Raw genomic sequence first — 24,689 nt, forward strand, 5'->3', positions numbered from 1 at the left:
TACAAAACACATATTCTTATATTCATTTAGTTGTATATATGTGGTAAAATAAAGTTATGGAAGACTCTACATGCAATAGATGAAATACCAATAAAGTCTCTGTAACCAAGGAATGTACTTTATGTTGGAAGAAACAGAAAACAAACAAAATAAACATATACGTAATCAAGACAGTTAGAGACTGCTCTACGTTCTCAGAAGAAAATAGCCAGTATGATGAAATAGAAAAGACAGTCTATCTTGAATAGGATGCTTGAATAGACTTAGAAAGTCTTTACTGAGCTGAGTGTGAAGCAGACAAATGAAGATACAGAGAACAACTACTTCAAACTCACGGTGTTGTAGCAATAATCAATCTACTGGAAAATAATAACATAAACTTGGTCTCTTATACCATGAAAATAAGTTACAGATAAATTAAATCTCTAAATATATGTAAATTTTTAAATAAAATATTCAAAAATAGTTCAAGAGTAAGCACATTTCTATTTTCTTTCCCTTGCAGTGTTCACTAAAAGACTACTAAATGACTGAACACAGATTCACTTTCAAAGACAACAGGAAGGAGATAACAGCAAACGAGAAATTCCTACAAGTTTTACAAGTTTCTGGGAGATGAAAAAGAAAGAAATAATCTATAAAGAGATTTGTATGTATCTATCCAGAAAATTTTCGGACATGATAAAAACAGGTATTGTCAAAGTTAAATGAGCCTATTTGAGATCAAAGGAGGTTGAGCTTAAATAGAGAATTGTCTAGATCTATTTTTGTAGAACTGCCAAACACTATGAAGAGAAGATTCTGAAAGATTTCCTGGATGAATATTCTGAAAGAAAAAGTAAAACACAAAACAATGAGACCGCTTTTAAATTTTCATTTATGGAGGCTACAAGATAAAAAGCTAAAGCCTTTGAAAATTCTGGGTGAGCATTATTTTCATTCAGTATTTTCAATCCGGTTTTCCAGCCAATCTATGCATCAGAAGTAACTAAGCAGCCATAATACATGGAATCAAATATTCTACCTGTATAAATGCTCTCCTGGAAAAATCTTTGAGAAAATACTATAGCAAAATGAGGAAACAGACAAGAAATAGACCAAGAATCCTAGGAGCTGATCCAACTTAGAAAAGTAGTGATGTGATTTCCTCAAATGAAATCCGTGCAGAAGGTCTTAGAAAAACACAGATGTAGTTTTGATCAGAAGAAGAGAGAACTCTAGATGGCCGCTGTGCTGTGGAGTGCAGTGAAGTATGGAATGTATTGCAAAGAGGACATCATAGGACTGAGAGTGGGAGGAAGAAAATAAATATTTGAAAAAACACTTAAAGCCAGAAGAAAACAAGTATGGAATTAAGGAAAAACAAAAGGTGAACCAAAAATAATATAAGGGTATTATTCAGATGTATGGATATACAGTCATGCATCACGTAACGACATTTTGGCCAATGTCAGACTGCATGCAGAATTGTGATCCCAGAGGATTATAATGAAGCTGAAAAATTCCTATTGCCTAGTGACGTCATACCCATGGTAACATCATAGGGCAATAGATTACTCATGTGCTTGTTGTGATGCTGGTATAAACAAACCTACAGCATCGCCAGTCATATAAAAGTATACCACATACAATTATGTATAGTACATAATACTTGGATAATGATAATAAATGTTACTGGTTTATATATTTACCCTACTATAATTTTAATCTTTATTTTAGACTGCATGACTTCTAGTTAGATTTTTCAAAGTTAGCTGTAAAACATCCTCAGGCAGGTCCTTCAGGAGGTATTCCAGAAGAAGGCATTGTTACTGTAGGAGATAACGGCTCCACATGTTATCGCCCTGAAGACTTTCCATGGGACAAGATGTGGAGGAGGAAGATGGTGATAGCGATAATCCTGATTCTGTGTAGGCACAGGCTAATGTGTGTGCTTGTGTCTTAGTTTTTAACAAAAAAAAATTTAAATGTGAAAAAAATTTAAACATAGACAAAAACTTATAGAATAAAGATATAAACAAAATATTTTATAAGCTGTAAAATGTCCTTTAAGCTAAGCATTGTTACAAAAGAGTCAAAAAGTTAAAAAAAATTAAAAGTTTATAAAGTAAGAGTTACTGTAAGCTAAGGATGATTCATTATTGAAGAAAGAAAATATTTTTTTAATTTAGTGTAGCCTAAGGATACAGTGTTTAAAAATTCTACACTAGTGTACACTAATGTCCTAGGCCTTCACATTCACTCACCACTCACTCACTGACTCAGTACTGCAAGCGCCATTCATAGTAAGTGCTCTATACAGGCGAATCATTTGTTTTTACCTTTAGCAAATGTAGTTTTACTGTATCATTTCTGTTTAGATATGTTTAGACATATGTATACAATTGTGTTACAGTTGCCTACAGTATTTAATACTGTACATGCTGTACAGGTTTGCAGCCTAGGAGCCATAGGCTATACCACATGGCCTCGGTGTGCAGTAGGCTATTCCATCTAGGTTTGTGTAAATACACTCTATGATGTTGATACAATAACTGTATCGCCTAACGATGTATTTCTCAAAACGTTTCCCTGCTGTTAAGCAACAAATGGCTGTAGTCATAATAGTAAGAAAAACGTGAACATTAAAAATGATTGCTCAGCTGGGTGCTGTGACTCACACCTATAATCTCAGCACTTTGGGAAGCCAAGGCAGGTGGATCACTGAAGGTCGGGAGTTTGAGACCAGCCTGGACAACATGGCAAAGCCCCATCTCTACTAAAAATACAAAAATGAGCCAGGTGTGGTGGCACATGCCTCTAAATCCCAGCTACTTGGGAGGCTGAGGTAAGAGAATAGTTTGAACCCAGGAGGCAGAGGTTGCAATGAGCCAAGATTGTGCCACTGCACTCCAGCCTGGGTGACAGAGTGACGCTCTGTCTCAAAATTAATTAATTAATTAAAAAATAAAATAAAAATGATTGCTTTTAGGAAGCATAACTCAGTATAAGGGAGGTAGGACTAAAGAATGCTATGAACAGCATTAGAGCGCTATCCTCACCATTTGATTTTTTAATCCATATGCAAATTTTCCTTTAAAAAATAATTCAAAGTAAAGGATTAGAGATATAGAAGAAATTAAGACTTTTATAGAAGAGAATTTTATAAATAAGACAAGATAAAAAGCCTTAAAGAAAAGGCTAATTTATTTAGTCCCCACACTTACTCATTTTCATCTTCAAATAGGTTTTGAAAATATACAATGTGTTGAGCACTGTCTGAGGACTCTGGATTCTGCAATAAATAAAATGGAACAGAATCTTTGGTCTCATGGAGTTTACATTCTAGCAGAATGGAACATTATAAACCAGAAATATGAGAAATTAGTAAATTACATGCTATTTTGGAAGAAAGGAGCAGTTAGAGAAGAATGGAGCAAAGGACAATCAGAAGTGAGAGGAAAGGAAACAAAAGAGGCTGAACTAGAAACCCCCCAAATAGAATATTCACTTCTCTATTCTGTGGCAGAATGGATTAGCCGCGGGGAGAGGCAAGAACAAATTCTCAAGGCAACTCTCTCCCCTTGAAAGTAAAGGAAACACATGGAATTGATACGTAGTATTAATCCCCTAATTATAACATTTTTCTTAAACATATATATATATTATATACAAGTTTATTTATTTGTGGTCACATATACTTGTAGAAATATATAAAATATAATCTGGAAAGAAACATATTAAATGATTTCAGTCATTATCTCCAAGAAGGGAACTAAGACAGTGTTGGCAACCAAGGGAAAATTTCATTTATCCAAAATATTTGGATTTTTATATTGAAGACATAATTATGTATTAACTAAGTAATTGTAAGTGAAATTAAATCCACATAAAGACTTTGAAATCCATTTTAATTAAATGGCTATAATGATTAGAGTTAAAATTATAAATGCAAGTTTGTGGTTATATATCAATTACCACAGTAGCAGCTTCATATACAAGCTTTAAAAAAAATTGCCAGTTACATTCTAAATCCCTATAGCAGCATTTCAGGGAAATAGTTTGTCAATATTACCTTTCCTTTGTCAAATCTGTGAAATAGCAGTTGATTTCTTAAAATAAATCTGAAGCTATAAAATGTTTCTCATAGGTATTGTTGCTCCTAGCTTCCTTCTGAGAAGGGATAGTCTTTCTTTTCTCTCTCATTCTTTTCATATTCAAAAAGACTTCCTCCCTAAGCCTGATTCTAGACAATTAGTCTTCACAGTTTTATTCTAGTTGTGTTCATTCACCATACACATAACACACACACACACACAGATGCACGCACTCACACAGACACAGACACACACAACAGACAGCATGCACAAGGTACTTCCCCACCTCTGTTTTTTTTTCTTTCAAATGAAAAATAAACAGAGAATTTGCTCTGACTCTAGCCTAGAGTGTTCTGTTGGATAACAAACTTAATAAAAACATTCGGTTACCAATAAAATCAAAATTTGGAAGGTAAAATTTTCTTGGAATAGCAGATGTTACCGTTTCTTTAGTCAGAAAAAGGTCAGGGCACCCCCAGAGTCACAAGAGTAATTATTCAAAATCCAGGATGTGGCCTGATCTCTATGAATTTGAGTGTGTATTTTTGCCAAAGGGAATTTTACCAATTCTCTTGCTTAAATGTCATGTCCTCCACATTGCCTTTCTTGGCTTAGCTGAGCCAGAAATGATCCCTCCTCCACTGGATTCTTATAGGCCATAGGTTATGTCACAAATATGGTTCTCATTCACTGGTTTTCAATGTTGATATGTAATACTTACAAGTCGTAATCCTCTTTACTAGCCTGGAAACTTCAGGGCTAAGGGCAGTGATCGTGTCATATGACCCATTTGATGGTGAATTAGAAAAACAAATAACACAACTATGTTGCTTTGCTATAATTTCTAGAGTCCTTCTAGAACTCAGTTTGATAAAGGGTGGATCATTAGAAATTCAATTCAAGAACATTTTCTTCCTTATATTCTAAATATACCTCGAGCAGTTTAACTTACCAAAAGGTCACTGAGCATGATTTCAGGTACATTTTTCTAGTCATAATTTCAAAATGATTACATAAAATCAACGTGGAAAAAGTTGATCAAGAATTGAGATTATCTTCTAAATCTTATTCGGTAAAACACTTCCCAGAACTTTAAAATAAGCACAAAGCATGTTTAAAATAAAAACACTATATACATTTTATTTTAATCTATGTGTATTATCAGAAAAATGCTGCAAAAATACTGGGAAAAAGTTCTTTCACCAATCAGAAATAAGCAATACTGATAGAAATTACCATTTTACTTGGGATATTTTAAGTTATAGATTTACAAAGGAAAAGATACAGCAATAGTACTAATGAAATGCATTTTTATAAATTTTCAAATCAGTAAGACTCAGGACATAAAAGCATGATATTTTGAAGCACCAATCTCTAGAATCTCCAGAGTTAAAAACAGATGTACACAGATATTGCAGTGAAGTCATTCTAAATTTATTTTTATAAATAGTGTTGAACCAGCAGAGTAGGGACTCATTCAGATTATGGTAGATATTCATGCTTGTATAACTACAGATGTTTATGTTAATATCCCCTTTAAATGGAAGGCATTCTATCTTAAGTATATTCAACACCCCTTTTTATTCCTGTGGTGCAAGAAGCCCTACCTCTGCCTGACATTCCTTTATGGAGAGAGAAAATGGCATAGAACAAAGGAGAAAATTAAACAATAAAGCAGAAAAAAAGAGTCTATAATTAAAAGTGGTAAGGACAGGTAAATATAGCACTGGGAATGGTGTCATTCAATTTCACTCTACTGAATATTACACTATACCTCAAGGTTTTTACAGAATTATATTTTTTTTAAAAAGTAAGAGAGAGAAAAGGTTAGTAAGATGCCATCACTGATGTTAACATTATTCTTAAGACTAATACTCAGTTTATACTGAAAGCTAATATTCTAGGTTACCCACTCTCTCACCTTCTCTCCTTTTCTCACCCTTCCTCCATCCTTTTTTCCTACCTTTCTTCTATCTATATGCCTAAACTATTATAGGCAAAACATTAACAGTTTCCCAGGAAACAAAAGGGTTCAGACAGCCTCTAAATTATAGAAGTTTTTTCCTGTGGCAGTAACAGCACATGCATCCCTTTAATCAGGCATAAAAAAACCCCTAGAGACTGTGCTTTGTACAAAAAGGCTAGCTATTTTCAACATGTAAAGAAAATGGTTCAGAAATGTAAGTGAAAAATATAAGCCAACACTGCCAACCTTCGTGCTCATATATAGAATTTTTAAAGAGTCAAATGTCTGAATTTGTTTCAGTCTCATATGTTCCAATGAAATCAAGATTAAAGATTGTCCTATAATTCTAATTAAATGAGTCATATTTTACCTTTTACAGAGTGATGAGATGATTATTTTTTCTCTAGAAAAGTCTAATACAGTGCTCCTTTGGAAAAATAAACAGAGAATTTTAATTAGGTGATGTGGGTCATATCTCTGACTTTGCCACCAAAATTAGTGCAGCCTTAATAAATAAAGATCATTCCTTGGCTTCATTCACTTCCTCTTCAGAGCAATAGAAATGTCTGCTGCAATGAGGCTGGACTGAATCCTCTATGAAAACTACAGCGTGGCCACACCACAGTACCAGAAATAACACAGACTTGGCTCTATTCTGTGTTGCCTCGTAACCAGTTGCATCAGCCTACACTGGTCTGTTTCATTGTTCATCTTTATCATACTTGAGACTTCCCACTTCAAAGATATAATTGTGCATTCAACTGATGAATTATGCTGAATTATGAAATTACAACCTCCAAATCTATAGCCTAATATATTCTGCCTCTATTCTAACCTCTTTCTATTTAGTTCCAAAGACTTAGCCCTTTTCTGATTTAAAATCTATCCTTCAACTATTGCTATTAAAACTCTTCTTTGTCATCTTTATTTAGTGACTTTGCCCTATCTCTTCTGTATCCCTCTTGTCTCTTTCTAAGTATTTCCAAATCCGTTGATGTCTTTTCTCCAGAATATAAACAAGCTCACATCTTCTGAAACAGATGCCTTGGTGGGACTCACAAAGGGCTTAGCTCATTTACTCAGCTCACAGCTCTCAAACCCTCATGGGATGGGGAGCACGCAGGTGAGATGCTGCAGGAATCAGGACAAAGGCTTCTGGGCGCTGGCAGGAGTAGAACTCTGTGTGGCTCTGCAGCAGCATCAAGGGGAGTATCCATGACCCCCAGAGCTCCGGAGAGCATGTATTACAGTGTGCTCTTTTAGCTTTGCTGTCCATGGATGGCTTAAGTGTTTTACAGCTCAATAGGGGGTCAGGGTGACAGCCTTTTGCACTTGCCCTCTTAGTACCTGAGTTCTTGATGGCATCCAGGAAGAATCAGGTTGCATGAATGAATTGAAGGGTGGTGAATGTGGAGGATTACATTGATTAGTGGAAGTGGCTCTCAGCAGGATGCAGAGCTAGAAAGGGGATGAAGTGGGAAGGCAGTCTTCCCCTGGAGTTTGGCCATCCCTGAGTGAAATTTTCTCCAAAGTTCCACTGTCCAAGCAGTCCCTCTGAAGTCAAGCTGCTTCTCTCTGATGTCCAGCTGCTTATTCTTCTCTCTCTTTTTCTGCCGCTCTGCCACTCTGCCAGTGGAGCTTGGAAAGCTTAATGTATTAGTTCATTTTCATGCTGATCATAAAGACATAACTGAGACTGGGTAATTTACAAAAGAAAGAGTTTAAATAGACTTACAGTTGCATGTGGCTGAGGAGGCCTCACAATCATGGCAAAGGAGAAAGTCATGTCTTACATAGATTGCAGCAGGCAAAGAGAGAGAGCTTGTGCAGGGAAATTCCCCTTTTAAAGCCATCAGATCTCATGAGATTTATTCACTGTCACAAGAACAGCATGGGAACGACCTGCCCCCATGATTCAATTACCTCCCACCATGTCCCTCCCACAACATGTGGGAATTCAAGATGTGATTTGGGTGGGGACACAGACAAACCATATGATTCCATCCCCAACCTCATCCAAATCTCATGTCCTCAGATTTCAAAACCAATCATGCCTTCCCAAGAGTCCCCCCAAAGTCTTAACTCATTTCAGCATTAGCTCAAAAGTCCACAGTCTAAAGTCTCAATAAGCGACAAGGCATGTCCCTTCTGCCCAGGAGCCTGTAAAATCAAAAGCAAGCTAGTTACTTTCTAGACACAATGGGGGTATAGGCACTGTGTAAATACAGCCATTCCAAATGGAAGAAATTGAACAAAACAAAAAGGCTAGAGGCCCCATACAAGTCCAAATGCAGCAGGGCAATCAAATCTCAAAGCTCCAAAATGATCTCCTTTGACTCCATGTCTCACATCCAGGTCATGCTTATGCAAGAGGTGGGCTCCCATGGCCTTGAGCAGCTCCACATTTTGGCTTTGTGGGTATAGCCCCACTCCTGGCTGCTTTCATGGGCTGGCATTGAGCATCTCTGGCTTTTCCAGGTGCTCAGTGCAAGCTGTCAGTGGATCTACTATTCTGAGGTCTGGAAGATGGTAGCCCTCTTCTCATAGCTCCACTAGGTGATGCTTCAGTAGGAACTGTGTGTGGGGGCTCCCACTTCACATTTCCCTTCTGCGCTGCCCTAGCAGATGTTCTCCATGAGGGCTCCACACCTGCAGCAAACTTCTGCCTCAGCATCCAGGCATTTCCATACATCCTCTGAAATCTGGGTGGAGGTTCCCAAACATCAATTCTTGACTTGTGTGCACCCACATGCTCAACACCACATGGAAGTTGCCAAGGCTTGTGGCTTCCACCCTCTGAAACAACAGCCTGAGCTGTACTTTGGCCCATTTTAGTAATGGCTGGAGTGTTTGGGATGCAGGGCACCAAGTATCTAGGTTGCACACAGCAAAGGGATCCTGGGCTGGACCACAAAACCATTTTTTCCTCCTAAACCTCCAGACCAAAGGTCTCTGACTTGCCCTGGAGACATTTTCCCCATTATCTTGGTGACTAACATTTGACTTCCCATTACTTATATAAATTTCTGCAGCCAGCTTGAATTTCTCCTCAGAAAATGGAAGTTGCTTTTCTATGGCATCATCAGGCTGCAAATTTTCTGAACTTTCATGTTGTCTCCCTTTTAAAACTGAATGCACGTGGGAATTCAAGATGAGATTTGGGTAGGGACACTGCCAAACCATATCACTTGATAAAATGCACATTCTGATTCAGTGAGTATGTGGTGGAAGACAGTGTTTGTAGTTCTAATAAGCTTCCAGGTTGATGATTTACCTGCTAGTTAAAGGTCCACACATTGAATAGCTAGGTCCATTATGGGGAAGGACTTCTCCTCATCTTCATGCCCCAGTGGGTTATAGGTTTGCTGTATTTTCCATAACTCAGTCTTCAGTGTGTGAGCTGGGGACTGGCACAGCCAGAGCCCACAGGTCAGGGATCTCTGTGAGTCACCAGGTTTATTTACCCCAACTGGATGAAACATCCAAGTGTGCTTCTCAACAATAAAAAATATTGGAAAGCCCTGCCCCAGAATTCTAGCCTTCAAATCTCACCTATTTCCAGTTCTTATACTCCCACCTGTATATTCATTAAATGGATATCTCACAGACATCCCGTTCACTATATATATCTAGAACTTAACTCACGATACTTGTCCACAGGACTGTTCCTTTCCTTGTATATTCTATTTTTGTCATGGCACTATAATTCTCCAAGTTACTAAAGGAATACATATGATTATCTTACATTACTCTCTCTTTTTCTCACATCCAATCAATGGACAAGTGGTTTTTTTTTTTTTTTTTGGTCATTTCTAATCGTGTTTCCTTCTCTCTGTTTTTGAAATGTGCTATAGCATTGATCACATACTGTGCTCTCTGAAGCCAGTTTTGCCCCTCCTCACTGATCAACACATTTTCTTCACAGTTATCCATGTTATTTCTCTCTTTCTTTATTTGTGTTCCCAAATTCTTGGCATGCTTTATTTTTTTAATTTTTAATTTTAATTCTTGTGGGTACATAGCAGGTATGTATATATTTATGGTGTACATGAGATTTTTTTGACACAGGCATGTGATGTGTAATAATCACATCACGTAAAATGGGGTATCCACCCCTCAACTATTTCCATATTACTTCCTTAGTGATATTTCTGAGACGATCTGACCATGCTCCTTTCCTACCTGTCACAGTCCTTTTCGCTTCAGTGAAGGTCTGAGTTCCACATGGCAGAATGCATCTGGAGCCTCTGGACATCCTTTAGAGATGCTTCCAAGAAGTTCAGCATGCCACTTCTATTTACAACTTCTTGGCCAGAACTTGGCCACAGAGGCAAACAAGCCTGCCAGGAAAACTGCAAAATCTTTAACATCTTGGAAGTGTCTTTAAAGAGAAGCCTCTTCTTTCTGATGGCTAAAAAGAAGCCAGAATGAACGAAAGCAGAGCATCTATCTTCGATCTCAAAGAAGCAATCCCACGTTAAGGGTGGCAAAACAAGAGAGAAGGATTGGCAACCCCCTATTCCAGCCTTGAGCTGTTCCCTTGCATAATTTTTCTTTTCCTTTCTTTCTTTCACTCTTGAGAGGAAGAAAAATCTTTCTTAAACCAATGTTATTGTGCACTTTTTGTCACTCATAAATGAAGCTAATCTGTACTGAAACAACAGTAAGAAGCTGGTCTGTTCATCCTTTATTTACTTTCTCGCCATTCAACAGCCCTCACTTGTACTATACAATGAATTTTAGAAACAAAGATAGATAATCTGGCATTAAGGTTACTAATATATATACTTTTTTGAGATGGAGTCTCGCTCTGTTGCCCAGGCTGGAGTGCAGTGTGATGATGTCGGCTCACTGCAACATCCGCCTCCCGGTTCAAGCAATTCTCCTGCCTCAGCCTCCCTAGTAGCTGGGATTACAGGTGTGCATCAAAACACCCAGCTAATTTTTGTATTTTTAGTAGAAATGGGGTTTCGTCATGTTGGCCAGGCTGGTCTTGAACACCTGACCTCTAATGATCCACTCACCTCAGCCTCCCAAAGTGCTGGGATTACAGGCGTGAGCCAGTGCACCTGACCAAAGTTACCAATATTTAATTAAATAGGAAATTATAGCTATAATGCTAAGTATATATTTTCTGCTAAAGAGAGATTATCAGATTTTGACCACGGTAGTTTTAAAAAATCGTAGTTGGCTAGAACAGCTCTACACTTTACATTTTAAAAGTAGCATATTATATATAATCACTCAGTCTATAGAAAGGTCACTCAGTTCTTCAAAGAAAGAACCAAGATCTAATCCTGAGTCTTATTTCTCCAAATTTATTCTTATTTTCACATGGCACACAAGTGAATGAGGAGAGGCAATAGAATTCAAGGACAGTTAATTTAGAAAACATTGCAATCTACTCATCTGACAAAGGGCTAATATCCAGAATCTACAATGAACTCAAACAAATTTACAAGAAAAAAACAAACAACCCCATCAAAAAGTGGACAAAGGACATGAACAAACACTTCTCAAAAGAAGACATTTATGCAGCCAAAAAACACATGAAGAAATGTTCATCATCACTGGCCATCAGAGAAATGCAAATCAAAACCACAGTGAGATACCATCTCACACCAGTTAGAATGGCCATCATTAAAAAATCAGGAAACAACAGGTGCTGGAGAGGATGTGGAGAAATAGGAACACTTTTACACTGTTGGTGGGACCGTAAACTAGTTCAACCATTGTGGAAGTCAGTGTGGCGATTCCTCAGGGATCTAGAACTAGAAATACCATTTGACCCAGCCATCCCATTACTGGGTATATACCCAAAGGACTATAAATCATGCTGCTATACAGACACATGCACACGTATGTTTATTGCGGCATTATTCACAATAGCAAAGACTTGGAACCAACCCAAATGTCCAACAACGATAGACTGGATTAAGAAAATGTGGCACATATACACCATGGAATACTATGCAGCCATAAAAAATGATGAGTTCATGTCCTTTGTAGGGACATGGATGAAACTGGAAAACATCATTCTCAGTAAACTATCGCAAGGACAAAAAAACCAAACACCGCATGTTCTCACTCATAGGTGGGAATTGAACAATGAGAACTCATGGACACAGGAAGGGGAACATCACACTCCGGGGACTGTTGTGGGGTTGGGGGAGCGGGGAGGGACAGCATTAGGAGATATACCTAATGCTAAATGACGAGTTAATGGGTGCAGGAAATCAACATGGCACATGGATACATGTGTAACAAACCTGCACATTGTGCACATGTACCCTAAAACCTAAAGTATAATTAAAAAAAAAAAAGAAAACATTTAAAATAAACGAGCTATTTCTTATAGAGGCATATATCTCGTCTTTTTACTACTATGTTTTTGAAATTTAATTCTGATTTTTCTCTAGGAATTTGAATTTTTTTCTTATCAATTAAGCTTTTCCAGTGTAATATTTGATGTGAGATTATATTTATGATAACTACACATATACCCACATGGAATGATATGTACTTTGCCCTTTTGAAATAGAGCAAAATTTTAGATTTACAGTTATCACTTAGGGGGAAATACTTAGGCTACACATAAAATCTAATTCTCCACTATAGTCTCAGGAGGCACCAGCAAAGGTCTGCAGCAGAGTCACTGACTTTGATGATTCTCACCCTATTTAAGATTTGCAGGAAGAGATACCCTAAATTTCAGAGATATAAGGGGAAAAATATTTTAGAATCTTTTCAAGTGTTTTAAGATTTTTACAAAGAAACAGCATAAAGCAGAAGGATGATTTCTAATAGTTCTATCTTTATAATCCTCTGCTGCTTCTATTCTTACCAATAAATAAAACAGGAGGCAAGTTAAGGACGCAGAGGTCCATTTATTTGTAGTAGACAGTAGGATATACAAAAAAAGAAAAGTATTTTGGTATTTTAATAGACTAAATGTAAGTCACTTCTTATAAAGGAATGCTTTAATAACACGGAAAATATTTAATGCATATTAGATTGTTTTGTTATTAATAAGAAAGTAATTTATAAAGGCAGATTGTCTCTAAGTTCTTTGGGTTAGGATTTCATTACACACTTCCATCTTTATCACTTATCAGAAATGTAATCACTTGTTTATAAAATCAAGAAAACTTATATGTCTCTTTTTTATTGGATGTTTGTCTTGTTTAACCTACTAGTAATTAAGTTTCCATCTTTAAACTTCTGATAAGTAGAACAAACTGATTTTAAATGACGGAAATTAACAAAAACATGTGTATGTCGACACCAATTGGACAAGTGAATATAGAGTAGCTTATTAGAATATGTTCTTCCCTTACAATCAAGTGCTGACAATGAAAAATTTTGTAGCAGAGAAAATTATTATTTGAATAAACATTTGCTGTTATTTTATAACTCCCTTGAAGAGTCATACAGATTTTCCCCAGCAGCTAGTCCTAACACAACAATACAGTGTGGATTTATTTGAAAAGGAAACTTGAGGGCCCATGTGGAAATATCTCCATGAAGTTTGCCATATTCTCTATTCCACATGGAAACTGTGGCCTGTGCCAACAGTGCTTTCCCTGCCCATTCAAATTCCATCCTCTTTTCTGCCCAAATTCCATCACCTGCTCAAGATTCATTTAATATTTCCTCCTTCTTTATAAAGAATCTATACTCCTTTCCATTCCGGAAAAAAATGTTTTTTCTCAATATTTATCATTATTACTATTTTGGGTAGTTATTCATAATTATATTTTCAGTTATTGTCAGCAAAGAATCATCACTCATCTACTTTTTACAGAGACTCACAGAATTAATACATAAATGTATGTAAACAAAGAGACAAATGTTCTGTGATACCAATGGTTCTACATCTATCTAGAGAATTGAAAACTTATTAGAGATTCTGATCCCAGAACTCTGATAGGTGCAATAGTAGAAATTCAAGTATGATACCTTGAGAATATGCATCATTTATTTGATTAATATTTAGCATTGTCATTTAGTTATGCTTTCTCTTTTCAGTGCAAATATCTTTTTTAAACTAGATGATTACATCATACATTGATTTAAAGATACACCTTATATATGAAATAGCAATTTTCTACAACTATTATGGTATGAAGCGTTATTTTAGTTGAAAATATTTAAAAGACAAACCATCACACATGAAAGCTGACTACTGTTGAAAAGAGTAGAGTTGGGAATTGTTTCCAAATAAGAACAAGTAAGGCATAGGTGAGTAAGAAAATGAACATTTTTAGAATATTTTTTTCTAGACATTTTTCCGTGAAAAGGAGAGATAGAGGAAAGTGGAAAATATATTACCACAGACACATAAAATTAGGAATAAAGAAAAATAAGCTGCACCAAATTCCTCATCAAATGTTCCCCTGAATGTTAGAAGCGCAGAATGATAGCATAGTAATTTTGGTTATGCCTCAAGTTATTTATCTGAAATTGTTAATTTGCTTTTGAAAAGAAGAAATAGTGCTTCATGCCAGAAATTAGTGAGCCCTTTCAGCATGCTAGACACTCTTTTAAGCCCTGCAGATAGAACTGGGAATGTATTTTGGTCCCTGCCCTCAAAAACTTCACAGTTTGAGCTAGACAGAGAACTCAGACAGTGGCAACAGCCCTGGGATATGTGGCACTGGCACACAGAGGAAGCATCCTCACCTAGACTTTAGGGAGACCAGAGGCTTCTTAGAGATTGTGAAATGAGTTAAACAGGAATTAGCCAGGGAAAGAGATGGGATTCACATTTTTCTCCCAGTCATTTGATGGAGGACATTTGGGTAGTCATTTCACTGAGTCTCAAATCACTTATCTTCTTCAGGCTTCCACCTAAAGTATTAGATGACCAATCCGACACACTCCCCCCACCACCCACAGAGAAGGCAAACATTATTTGCTGGTGATTTCCTCACACCCTACTGCTATAGTAATTACATGTATCTTATTTTCATTAGTAGTATTTTACTTGTTGCCACAATTAGCTGCCAATCATTTTTTTAAAATTTCACAGTAACATTATTGTCAGATTTTTGTACATATTTCCTAACTCCTGAACTGGAGAACATCCAGAGCTAATATCAGGACCAACTGTTGAAATCTTGCTTCATAACTAAAAGTTAACTTTAAGAAGGAATGTAAACCTTTTACATGTATTCGACATTAAAAACAAAGTCAACAGAGTCTAAACCTAGTCAACAGTGTATAGAAAAACAAATGACATAGAAATGAAAATATATCCAATATTATTTTTAAAGTTATTTGAATAAAATTATGATATGACATTAGTAAGAGCAGCAGTGTCTATGGAGAAAGTCCAGTGGCTTCTTGGAACTATATGCATTTATGGAAAAATATACTGCTAAAGTTCTCTAATGCTTTTAAGACTAACTTATTTTACAGAGTGTTTTACTTGTTTATTATAAAAAGCTGCAAAGCCCTAGTAAAATTCAAAATAAATAAATAGTTTTTATGGTTTTATTTTTTTTATTTTTTTATTTTTTATTTTTTTTTGAGACGGAGTCTCGCTCTGTCACCCAGGCTGGAGTGCAGTGGCGTGATCTCGGCTCACTGCAAGCTCCGCCTCCCAGGTTCACACCATTCTCCTGCCTCAGCCTCTCCGAGTAGCTGGGACTACAGGCGCTCACCACCACGCCCGGCTAATTTTTTGTATTTTTAGTAGAGACAGGGTTTCACCGTGGTCTCGATCTCCTGACCTGTGATCCGCCCGCGTCGGCCTCCCAAAGTGCTGGGATTACAAGCGTGAGCCACCGCGCCCGGCCTTTATGGTTTTATTTTTATGTCATGACCCAAAATTGTAAATTATATGACCCTAGTCAAAGTAGCATCATAAAAGCATAGCAACCATTATAACAAGCGGTGGTATCATCCCAAGGTGGGTGGGCAGAAGTTTTTTCTCGGGGGGATAAAAAGCCTTATTATTTTTATTTTTAAAATAAATATATATAGAGAGTACATAAGAAAATACATGATGTATCTGTGGTATTACAATTTCATGGAAGTCAGTTACAAAAAATGTCTACAAAAGGTGCTTTAAGAGGCAATAATGAAAAAAGTTGAGAAATATACATTACATTACACAATACAAATGCATTACACAATACAAATTCAGTTTTTCATGGGGCAAAGAACCAAACCCTTCTCTTTTCCACTAGATGCTGCCAATTTGTATCTGTTTTACAACCTCTCCTTGAAGTAGGTAATATTTTCTAAGGAGATTGTTTGATCCTATAATCTTTATGAGATTTTGAACACAATACTTCCTTTTTCTCCACACGATAACACAACTAAATAGAATTTAAATCTAAAATCTTAGAAAGATGTGACAGACAGGCAGATGTCATCTCAGTGCTTATATATTATTTGTTGAGCATGCATGACATTGAAATAAACATTATAGAGGTAAAACAAAGACCAGAAATGATTCTATCCCCATGGGAGTTAAAATTTAGATACACAGAGAAAACTTGCGTGAAAATCTAAAACACAAATTGGAAATGGATATCACAGGTTCTCCTCTCCACAGTGATACATTGTTAAAAGTTGGGGTTTTGTTTCCCCAGTACTTAACACACTGCTTTGGATGTAGCCATTGCTCCATACATTATTATGGAAGTTATAGAGATATTCAGGTAGAATGCCACGGGCTCTCTGAAACTAGAGAATCCCAATTTCATGCATGGAGCACCTCCATGGAAAACATTATAATTTAAAATCATGGCTCAAATATAGGCACAATTTTTATGAACAGGAAGGTCATCATAAGTGGAGAAAATCCCCAAGGAACACAGAAACAAACATTTATGGAAGCACATATAGGAAAAAATAGTTCATTTTGTCTAGGAGAAAACAGAGGACATTTTAGTTTTTACTAATTAAAAACAATAAATATTTTCCTTCTGAGTAAACAAATCCTTATCACTGGTAATTTTAAAGATTAAGGGATGACCACCTGTTGAAGATGTTGTTCAGAGATTCTAAAATTTAGGTAGGATATTGGATGGACCAGTTACCTCCATTGTAAACCCAATCATTCTATGTTGGCAATGATTGTATAATATTATCAGAGATATATCAGGGTTTGGCCATAATTCCTGATTGGTTATGGCAAATATTTGTATATACTCATGGAGAATTCTTCATTGCTTGTATCGGAAATGCTTCCATTCAGTAAGGTTTTCCAGAGACCTTTAAATTGTATGCTATTCCTAATTGTACCACTGAGGTGATTGCTTCTGTGCATCACGTTGCCTACGAGGTACTAGTAATACTTCCTCCTAAAAGCAGCTCTAGTAAGGAGATTCTGAAAAAATTTCAGAAATACATTATGATGGAGCTGCATTGTTTTACCACTGTTTCCTCTTCTGATAACATCTCAGGATTTAAAACTCCATTTATTGAAAATGTGTGTTGTTGCCATGCAGTTGTTAGAATAGCTTCATTTACTGTCACTGAACAGCTCATTCCATTTATACACTGTTGCTAAACAGTTGGTTCTGTCTTTGAATTTCTGCCTTCACTCCAGAACCAGTTCTCTGGAGTTACTCGTCTCTTTTGGCCATTTCCCCAAGCAAAATAAAGCCACAGGCTGTACCATCCACCTAATAAAAAAACAAAAAACTAAAACTCAAAAAACAAAAACATTATATTTCCACATATACATGTACATACATATGAATTTGAGGTCGGTGGATCATGAGGTCAGGAGATAGAGACCATCCTGGCTAACATAGTGAAAACCTCTCTCTACCAAAAATACAAAAAATTTAGCTGGGTGTGGTGACACGTTCCTGTAGTCCCAGCTACTCAGGAGGCTGAGGCAGGAGAATTGCTTGAACCTGGGAGGCGGAAGTTGCAGTGAGCTGAGATTGCACCACTGCACTCCAGCCTGGGCAAGAGAGCGAGACTCTGTCTCAAAAAAAAAAAAAAAAAAAGAATTTATTTTCTGTAAGTACTATTAATGCAAGTATATAAATAATCCTATGGAAAAGGGTAGGAGACAAGTTTGGTGGGCAAATTAAGGAGATTTTACTAGATATGTTTCATGATATAAGGAAAAGTAGATGATCTACCTTCTCCAAAATAATTCCCTGAAAATGTCCTGAGAAAACTTGAGTAAAGTATGTCATCTGTAAATATGGACTAGTTTATTAGATTAGCTGAAATTAGAGAAATGCTAATGTTAAGGTCCTCTTGAAAAGTGATCAAAAAATATTAATATATGCTATTAATAATAACTGGTCCTTGAGATAAATAGCATAAAACTATGATAAATCTGCAACTTCATCACTTGGTTCTAATAAGCCTCATCTCTACAGCTGAGCTCAGAGATCTCTGAGTACTTTTCCATGTTCTGCTCCAAGTGTTCTATCCCCATCGTTGACAAATGTATTTTCCACTCTTTCTTTGCACCAGAGTATACTCATCACCTTTATAACCTTTTGTAAATCTATCATCTGGCAATTAAATCTATGCAAATACCTGAATTCCTAGCTGATGCCAGGAAACCTAGCTCTTCTGCAAGCATCTTAACCTCAAAATACCCCAAACCAAATTCAGTGTCCTCTTTTCCTCCTACTATCCAAATCCTTTACTATATTTCACTATTTCTTTTAAGAAACTACATTTTGAAGAAAAATTCTCGCATGGTTTCCAACTTCTAAAACAATCAGATTAAACTTTTATTCTAGTAGTGTGTCATTGTTTCTTTACATAGCTCTTAAATAATTACTATAACCAATCCTATGACTAATTGTAATTTTGAGGTAAACACTACCTCCGAAGAAGAACTGATAGGGATATTTTGAGTCAAGTTATAAAACTATTCCTGTAATGATGACTACTCAGTTATAATTAAATTACTTCTTTCTAAATTTTAGCCATATTCCATCGTGAAGCAGTGCTGTGACTCCTCCATATTCTTGTAGTTTTATTAATGTAACTAGCTTAATAGTTGTTGCTAGTAGAATATAGTTTTAAATCATGAACTGTAATTTCTTCAACTGAATTTGACTGTCACTGAACAGCTCATTCCATTTATACACTGAATTTGACAGTCACCTTTTCCCAATCACATACTATATATCTGTATCATTCCTTTTGCATAGAATATTCTCTTTATATATCATTTTGTCCCTTAAACAAATATCTTACAAGGCCCACCACAAACACCAAGGCTTCTTGATAGTTTTGCTTCCTTATATTCCCTAAAATATTGCTATCTGTACTTTTTTCTTTTGTTGTTTGACCCTTTTCAGTTTATTCTAGACTCTAAGTTGCTAAATGGAAAAGGTGACATTCAATCATCCAAAGCTAAATTGTGCTTAGCACAATTTGTGCACAGAATTTCGTGAATAAATCTTGTTGAATTGCTTAATCTTACACAGTAAACACATAATTGCTGATTGACTTGCCTCAGTACACAGTTGTGTGCTTAAGGGAAGAAAAACTATATAGAAGAGGAAATATTTTTCAAGATGTTCTTTCAATTGGCAGGGCAAATTTCTTGAGGCATTGACTGGACTATGATTCTTCTACACATGGGACAATTTATTGTTATTTTCAGGGAAAAAGGGAAGAATCATGTTATATATAGCAAAGATTTTTTTTAAACTATATAGAATCTTGCTACACCTGCATGTAGTAAATCATAATAATAGTAAAATTGTATCCCTAGAAATATAGTTTTCTTCAATATCTTACATAGAAAAATAGGGACAACATTTAAAAGGATTCCTCTCATCCTCCAGAACATACCAAAAGCAAAACCAGTAAGCTCTATGCTATGTATTTTACTAAGGCTTTGAAGTAAACCAAGAAAATATTACATTTTTTATTATTATGACATCTGAAATTCACACATTCAGGTTTTGACACAATGTGCCCTAATTTATTCAAGTAGCAATCCTGTGTTGATATCAACTTGTAAAGATTAAAAATTAAATGATATGGCAAGAAAGTAATCAACTTAAATGAAATATTTTCTGCTGCTTCCCTGCTTTTGGAAGTTGTCCTGCAAGCTCTTCATAATCATCACTTATCTGCATTTCAAAGAAAGCTGAACACTGATGTTTTGTTCTTTATTTTATTAACATGGTAACTAAAATCCAAAAGCCATAGAAAAATTATTACATAAAATAGCAATATCCAAAACAAGTATGAAAGTTTTAAAAACTTTTTTGTAAATATTTTGTAAATTTTTTTCTGCTGCTTTTGCCTTAATAATGCTTATTTACTAAAGTATAGATGATACTTTAGTGCTTTTATGATTTTGAAAGCACCAAAGTTTCATCTGTAGGTTTGTAAAACTATGCTAGAAATACTAAAAATTTCTATAGTATGATAACATTGCACTGATCAAATTGTGTACTAGTAAGCAACAGAAACTCTTATACATTACTGATATAAGTGTAAAACATAAAACTACGTAGGAATACTGGCAGTATCTACTAAAGTTAAACACACCCATGCCTGTGCTATGCTTAGCAATTCCCCTTCTAGAGAAAGTCTTGGACCTCAACTTCATGATCCCAAAATGCATACATGTATTCACCACAAAAGATGTTCAAAGATATTCATAACAATACTAACAAACCCTAAGAAATACCCAAATACCCATCAACAGGACAATGGATAAGTTAATTTTGATGTATTCATATAATGGCATACGATACAACAATGAGAATGAATAAGCTATTGCTACATGTAACAATATGGATAAATCATATAAACATAATGCTTATAAAAATAAAGTGGACTCAGAGTAATTATATAAAGTTCTAAAATGGAAACCATATGCTTATTATGTAAGTCAGGAGAGTGATTACCTTTGGCCAAGGTAGTGCCTTGGAAAGGATTATGGTGGAGGAAGAGGGTGGGGTGAGTCCTTCTGTGACAGTCACACTTCTACTTGTTGAACTGTAGTCTCTTCACTTGGGTGTGTTCCCTTTGTAAAACTTTATTTGGAGGGAAATGTATTATTTGTGCACTTTTCTTTGTGTATGTTGTATCTCAATAAAATTTTTTTAAAAAATCTTCAAAGCCTATGACATAAAAAGTCTGTACTAGTGAATTATTTACTAAGCTGTTTTGAAATTAAAAAATATGTTAGGAATTAATGCCAATACTTTCTTTTGTCTTTATCTTTTTTCTTGTTTCCTTTGTGCTCAATACATCAGGGCTAGAATTAGAGAATAAAGAATCATTTCCAGGAAGACATTTATTTTACAAAATATTTCCAGTAGAGGGAGCTTCCTTTTTTTTTTTTCTATAGGAAATCCTCTTTTGGGGGTCATCACTAAAAGTGAAAATGCTTAATTTTTTACATGTAATTAAAGTTCTTCATAGAGTGATAACCTACTCTCATCTAAGACTAGTCATGGATAGAGAAAAATTTATTTGATTTATGAATGGAGAAAGAAAAACTTGATGAAGAATATAAGTTACAAAGTAAACTTTTGTATGTTGTATGTCTTTTCAAAGAATTACATTTTTGGGCTACTCATAAAATTTATTTCTAACTAAAATTATTTAACATTAAAAAAGATAAATTCTTATAATCACAATCATCCATTTGAAATACTTTTTCATAACTTTTAACAAAATTGGACAAAAGTCAGAGAATCTAGTGATGAAGATTATTTATCTCAGAACATGTTTTAACAAATATCATAGTGAATTGCCATTACACAAATTTAACCTCATTGACCAAAACATTTTAGTCTGACTTTAGCTTCCTAAATCTAAGTATCTATCACCTAAGCTAATCTGATTTCTTTGAAAAAAAAATGCATTTTACCATCTAAGCCATTAAGAAATATAGAGAAATAATCAATTTATATTTTAACATGAAGTTTGTACTCCTTTACATAATAATTTCAGAAATATAAAAACTCCATATACTTGGCTTTAATTATTACAAATAAAATTTCTGACAATAATAAAGTCACAAAAATTACTAGATCATATCAAAATGATTTTCATTGAAAATACTTTGGTTAAAAATAGTTCAACTTCTTATTTTGGGAAAAAATCAATAATTTCAGAAATAATAACCATCACAATCAGTTTCTATTACATATAGGCAAATCAAAATAATATAACTTCCTATAAGGTAGTTTGAGATACAGTATTGGTTTTTATGAGGGAGCCCAAAGATGAAAAATCGACATAGCAATAAAGAATATTTAAATACTTCAAGTATAAATCAGTATGCATATAACTTAGTTACTCTAGTTATTTGACTTCAATCCCCCTTTGAAAACCTTGCAAGCCATAAAAATGGAAATCCTATGGTAATTAATTGTAACAGTAAAATAAAATTTATATTGGTGGATCAAAATTCTATATGAGCAGTACCTTATTTTTATACATTCATTAAGGATGGGGTAAAATTATCTGATCCCTTGTTTAGTTCTCTTATACTCTTTAAATTATTTTTTTAAGCCTGCCAAGTGTGACAGGATCATGATAAGAAAATGACATGTCATAGAACAATTTCATAGTTTAATGGCTTTGTTATAATATTATTTTCCTCAAGAAAATATTCCTGACATAGAACATATCTAATAATCAATTTATGACTTTGCCTTCATGTATTACCTGAGCTAGGTCATTAGAAAATAGTACTTGCAAGGCCCTTATTTGATTCATTTAACTTAACCTCTGAATATAGCAACAATATTTGGAGTTTCTCTCACCAGTAAATGACTATGGTATGTATTTCTGCGTTAAAAAAAAGTAATGTCTCGTTTCTAAATACTAAATGTTTTGTAACTTTCAAAAAAAGAGTAACTCCCAAATTATATAATTCACTTAGAAAAGGGGAACTTTAAAAGCAATTTGACAAGGAAAACGTAGGCTTTTGAAATAATTTTTTTTCTCAGCTGCAAATAACACAAGATGCCAGTTACTAAAATGCACTAATCAATGAAAAAGCAAATGAGTAGGTCTCAGTAGATAGACTGCTAAATAATTTAGACAGAAAACAATACGATTAAATTGATTGTTTCAACAAGTCAATATAGAATTGCAAATTTCCCGGTCTCATCAATAACAAGTGGTTGCAACTTAATGCATAGGCTTAATGAGTTCTCCAACTGTTAAATCCAAGCAAACTCACCTGAGTAACAGTGCTGCTTCCCAGAAGTAAAATCCAGAAACTAATGTCCGAAAGTGTCTCACGTGTGCCATGATACGGAGAGATATTCACGATCCTGAAAATAGTCTTATCCAAGGCATGGGGAACCAGAAAGACAGAATGAAAATGTACAATCTAACCCCGCATGGTGTTGGTGTAGACTGATGCTTGGGAAGCTTCAGCACCTTAGACAGCTCCCCGCAGCATGCGGACCCCTTCTCAGCATTGAGCAGAAGGGGAGAGTCACAGGGTTATAAATGTGCAGGTGATTTTTACAGTGAAATTACAAAAATGAGTGAGATGAAATGTCTGAAGTGCCTAGGTGCTGGGCAACAGTTCTTTAAAGCTCCAGCAGCAAAGGAAGAATGTTCGTCCTTCCCTGACTGAGAGACACAGGATTGGAGGAGAAGAGCAGCAACAGCCTTCTTGGAGGATGCCTCTCCACCTGCTCCAAGCGCCGTCCGCCGGAATCCAGCTCTCCACCTTGGGCTAAAACCCGAGACCCAGAGCGCGGCAAAGGGAAGCGGGGGTGGGGCCGGACAACCCCGTCCTGTCGACCAATCACGACCGCACAGCGGGACGGAGTGACAGGCCACTTACGACGGTAGGCGGGGCTTAGCGCTTCACCCTTTAACAAAACCCAAACAAACCAAACGGCGACTAGAGCGAGGTGGGCGGAAAAAGCCACCTGGGAAAGTCAGCGGTTTTGTGGATTAGGTAGTGTAACCCCGCGGGAGGGACCCTTTAGTATTCCCTTACGGGAAAAGGCACACTTTAGGTCTTTTCAGCTGTGACACTGTCTCTTAGACTCTACACCGAAATGCAAGAGTCAACAGTAAACCCAGACCCTGGCGGAGGGCTGGGGAAGAGAAGACAATGAGGTGCGTGAACGCCCGTGGGACGGAAGAACCAGCTGCTTCTAGAATCCTCTCAAGCCTGGCCAGCTTCTGGCCAGGAAGCGTTGTTGACTGGATTTAAGTTGGGTTTCCTTAAGTAATAGTAAGGGTTCTAAAAGGATGAAGGTGTGAAGTCTAAAGAGATGGCTGCTAGAGACGCAAGCCTTCCCACCATTTTTTTTTTGTCTTTCCCGTTTTACATCTTCACAGTAAGTTTAAGTGAGAAGAACAGCTAGATCACATGGTACCATAAGGACCATCTTTTCTCCGTCATATCAGCCTTTCTGTCCTTCTCTTTCTCTATTCTTTTCCCCCTCTCCTTCTCTGTCCCTGTTTTCCTCCCCTCCCACATTTATTTACTTTGGGTTTTGGATGGAAGACTGGAAAAGAAAAGTGTGTGTGTGTGTGTGTGTGTGTTGTGTTGTTTATGTATTTCAAAGTAATAGAATTTTTTTTAAAATTAAAACTTCTTTGATCTTTATAGTGGCTCTTATTTACTATCAGCCATGATCAAATGTTCACTCCTTGAATCTTAGATTTTCCCCAAAACTTCCTCAGATATTTATTCTGAAATC

At 35.9% G+C, this 24,689-nt stretch overlaps 1 protein-coding gene across 2 annotated transcripts in view; it reads right to left on the bottom strand.

Annotated features, from left to right (window-relative positions):
• GLRA3 (glycine receptor alpha 3) overlaps positions 1-23,687 on the bottom strand; it is a 176,727-nt gene extending 153,040 nt beyond the window's left edge. For both annotated transcript variants that reach the window (XM_004088566.3, XM_003257993.4), the window contains exon 1: positions 23,201-23,687. In XM_004088566.3, the coding sequence (XP_004088614.1) occupies positions 23,201-23,271 (71 nt within the window). In that variant the 5' untranslated portion in view covers positions 23,272-23,687. The remainder of the gene's footprint in view (positions 1-23,200) is intronic.
• Positions 23,688-24,689: the final 1,002 nt, after the last annotated feature.

The sequence above is a fragment of the Nomascus leucogenys genome, chromosome 7b, assembly GCF_006542625.1.
Source record: "Nomascus leucogenys isolate Asia chromosome 7b, Asia_NLE_v1, whole genome shotgun sequence".
Lineage (NCBI taxonomy): Eukaryota > Metazoa > Chordata > Mammalia > Primates > Hylobatidae > Nomascus > Nomascus leucogenys.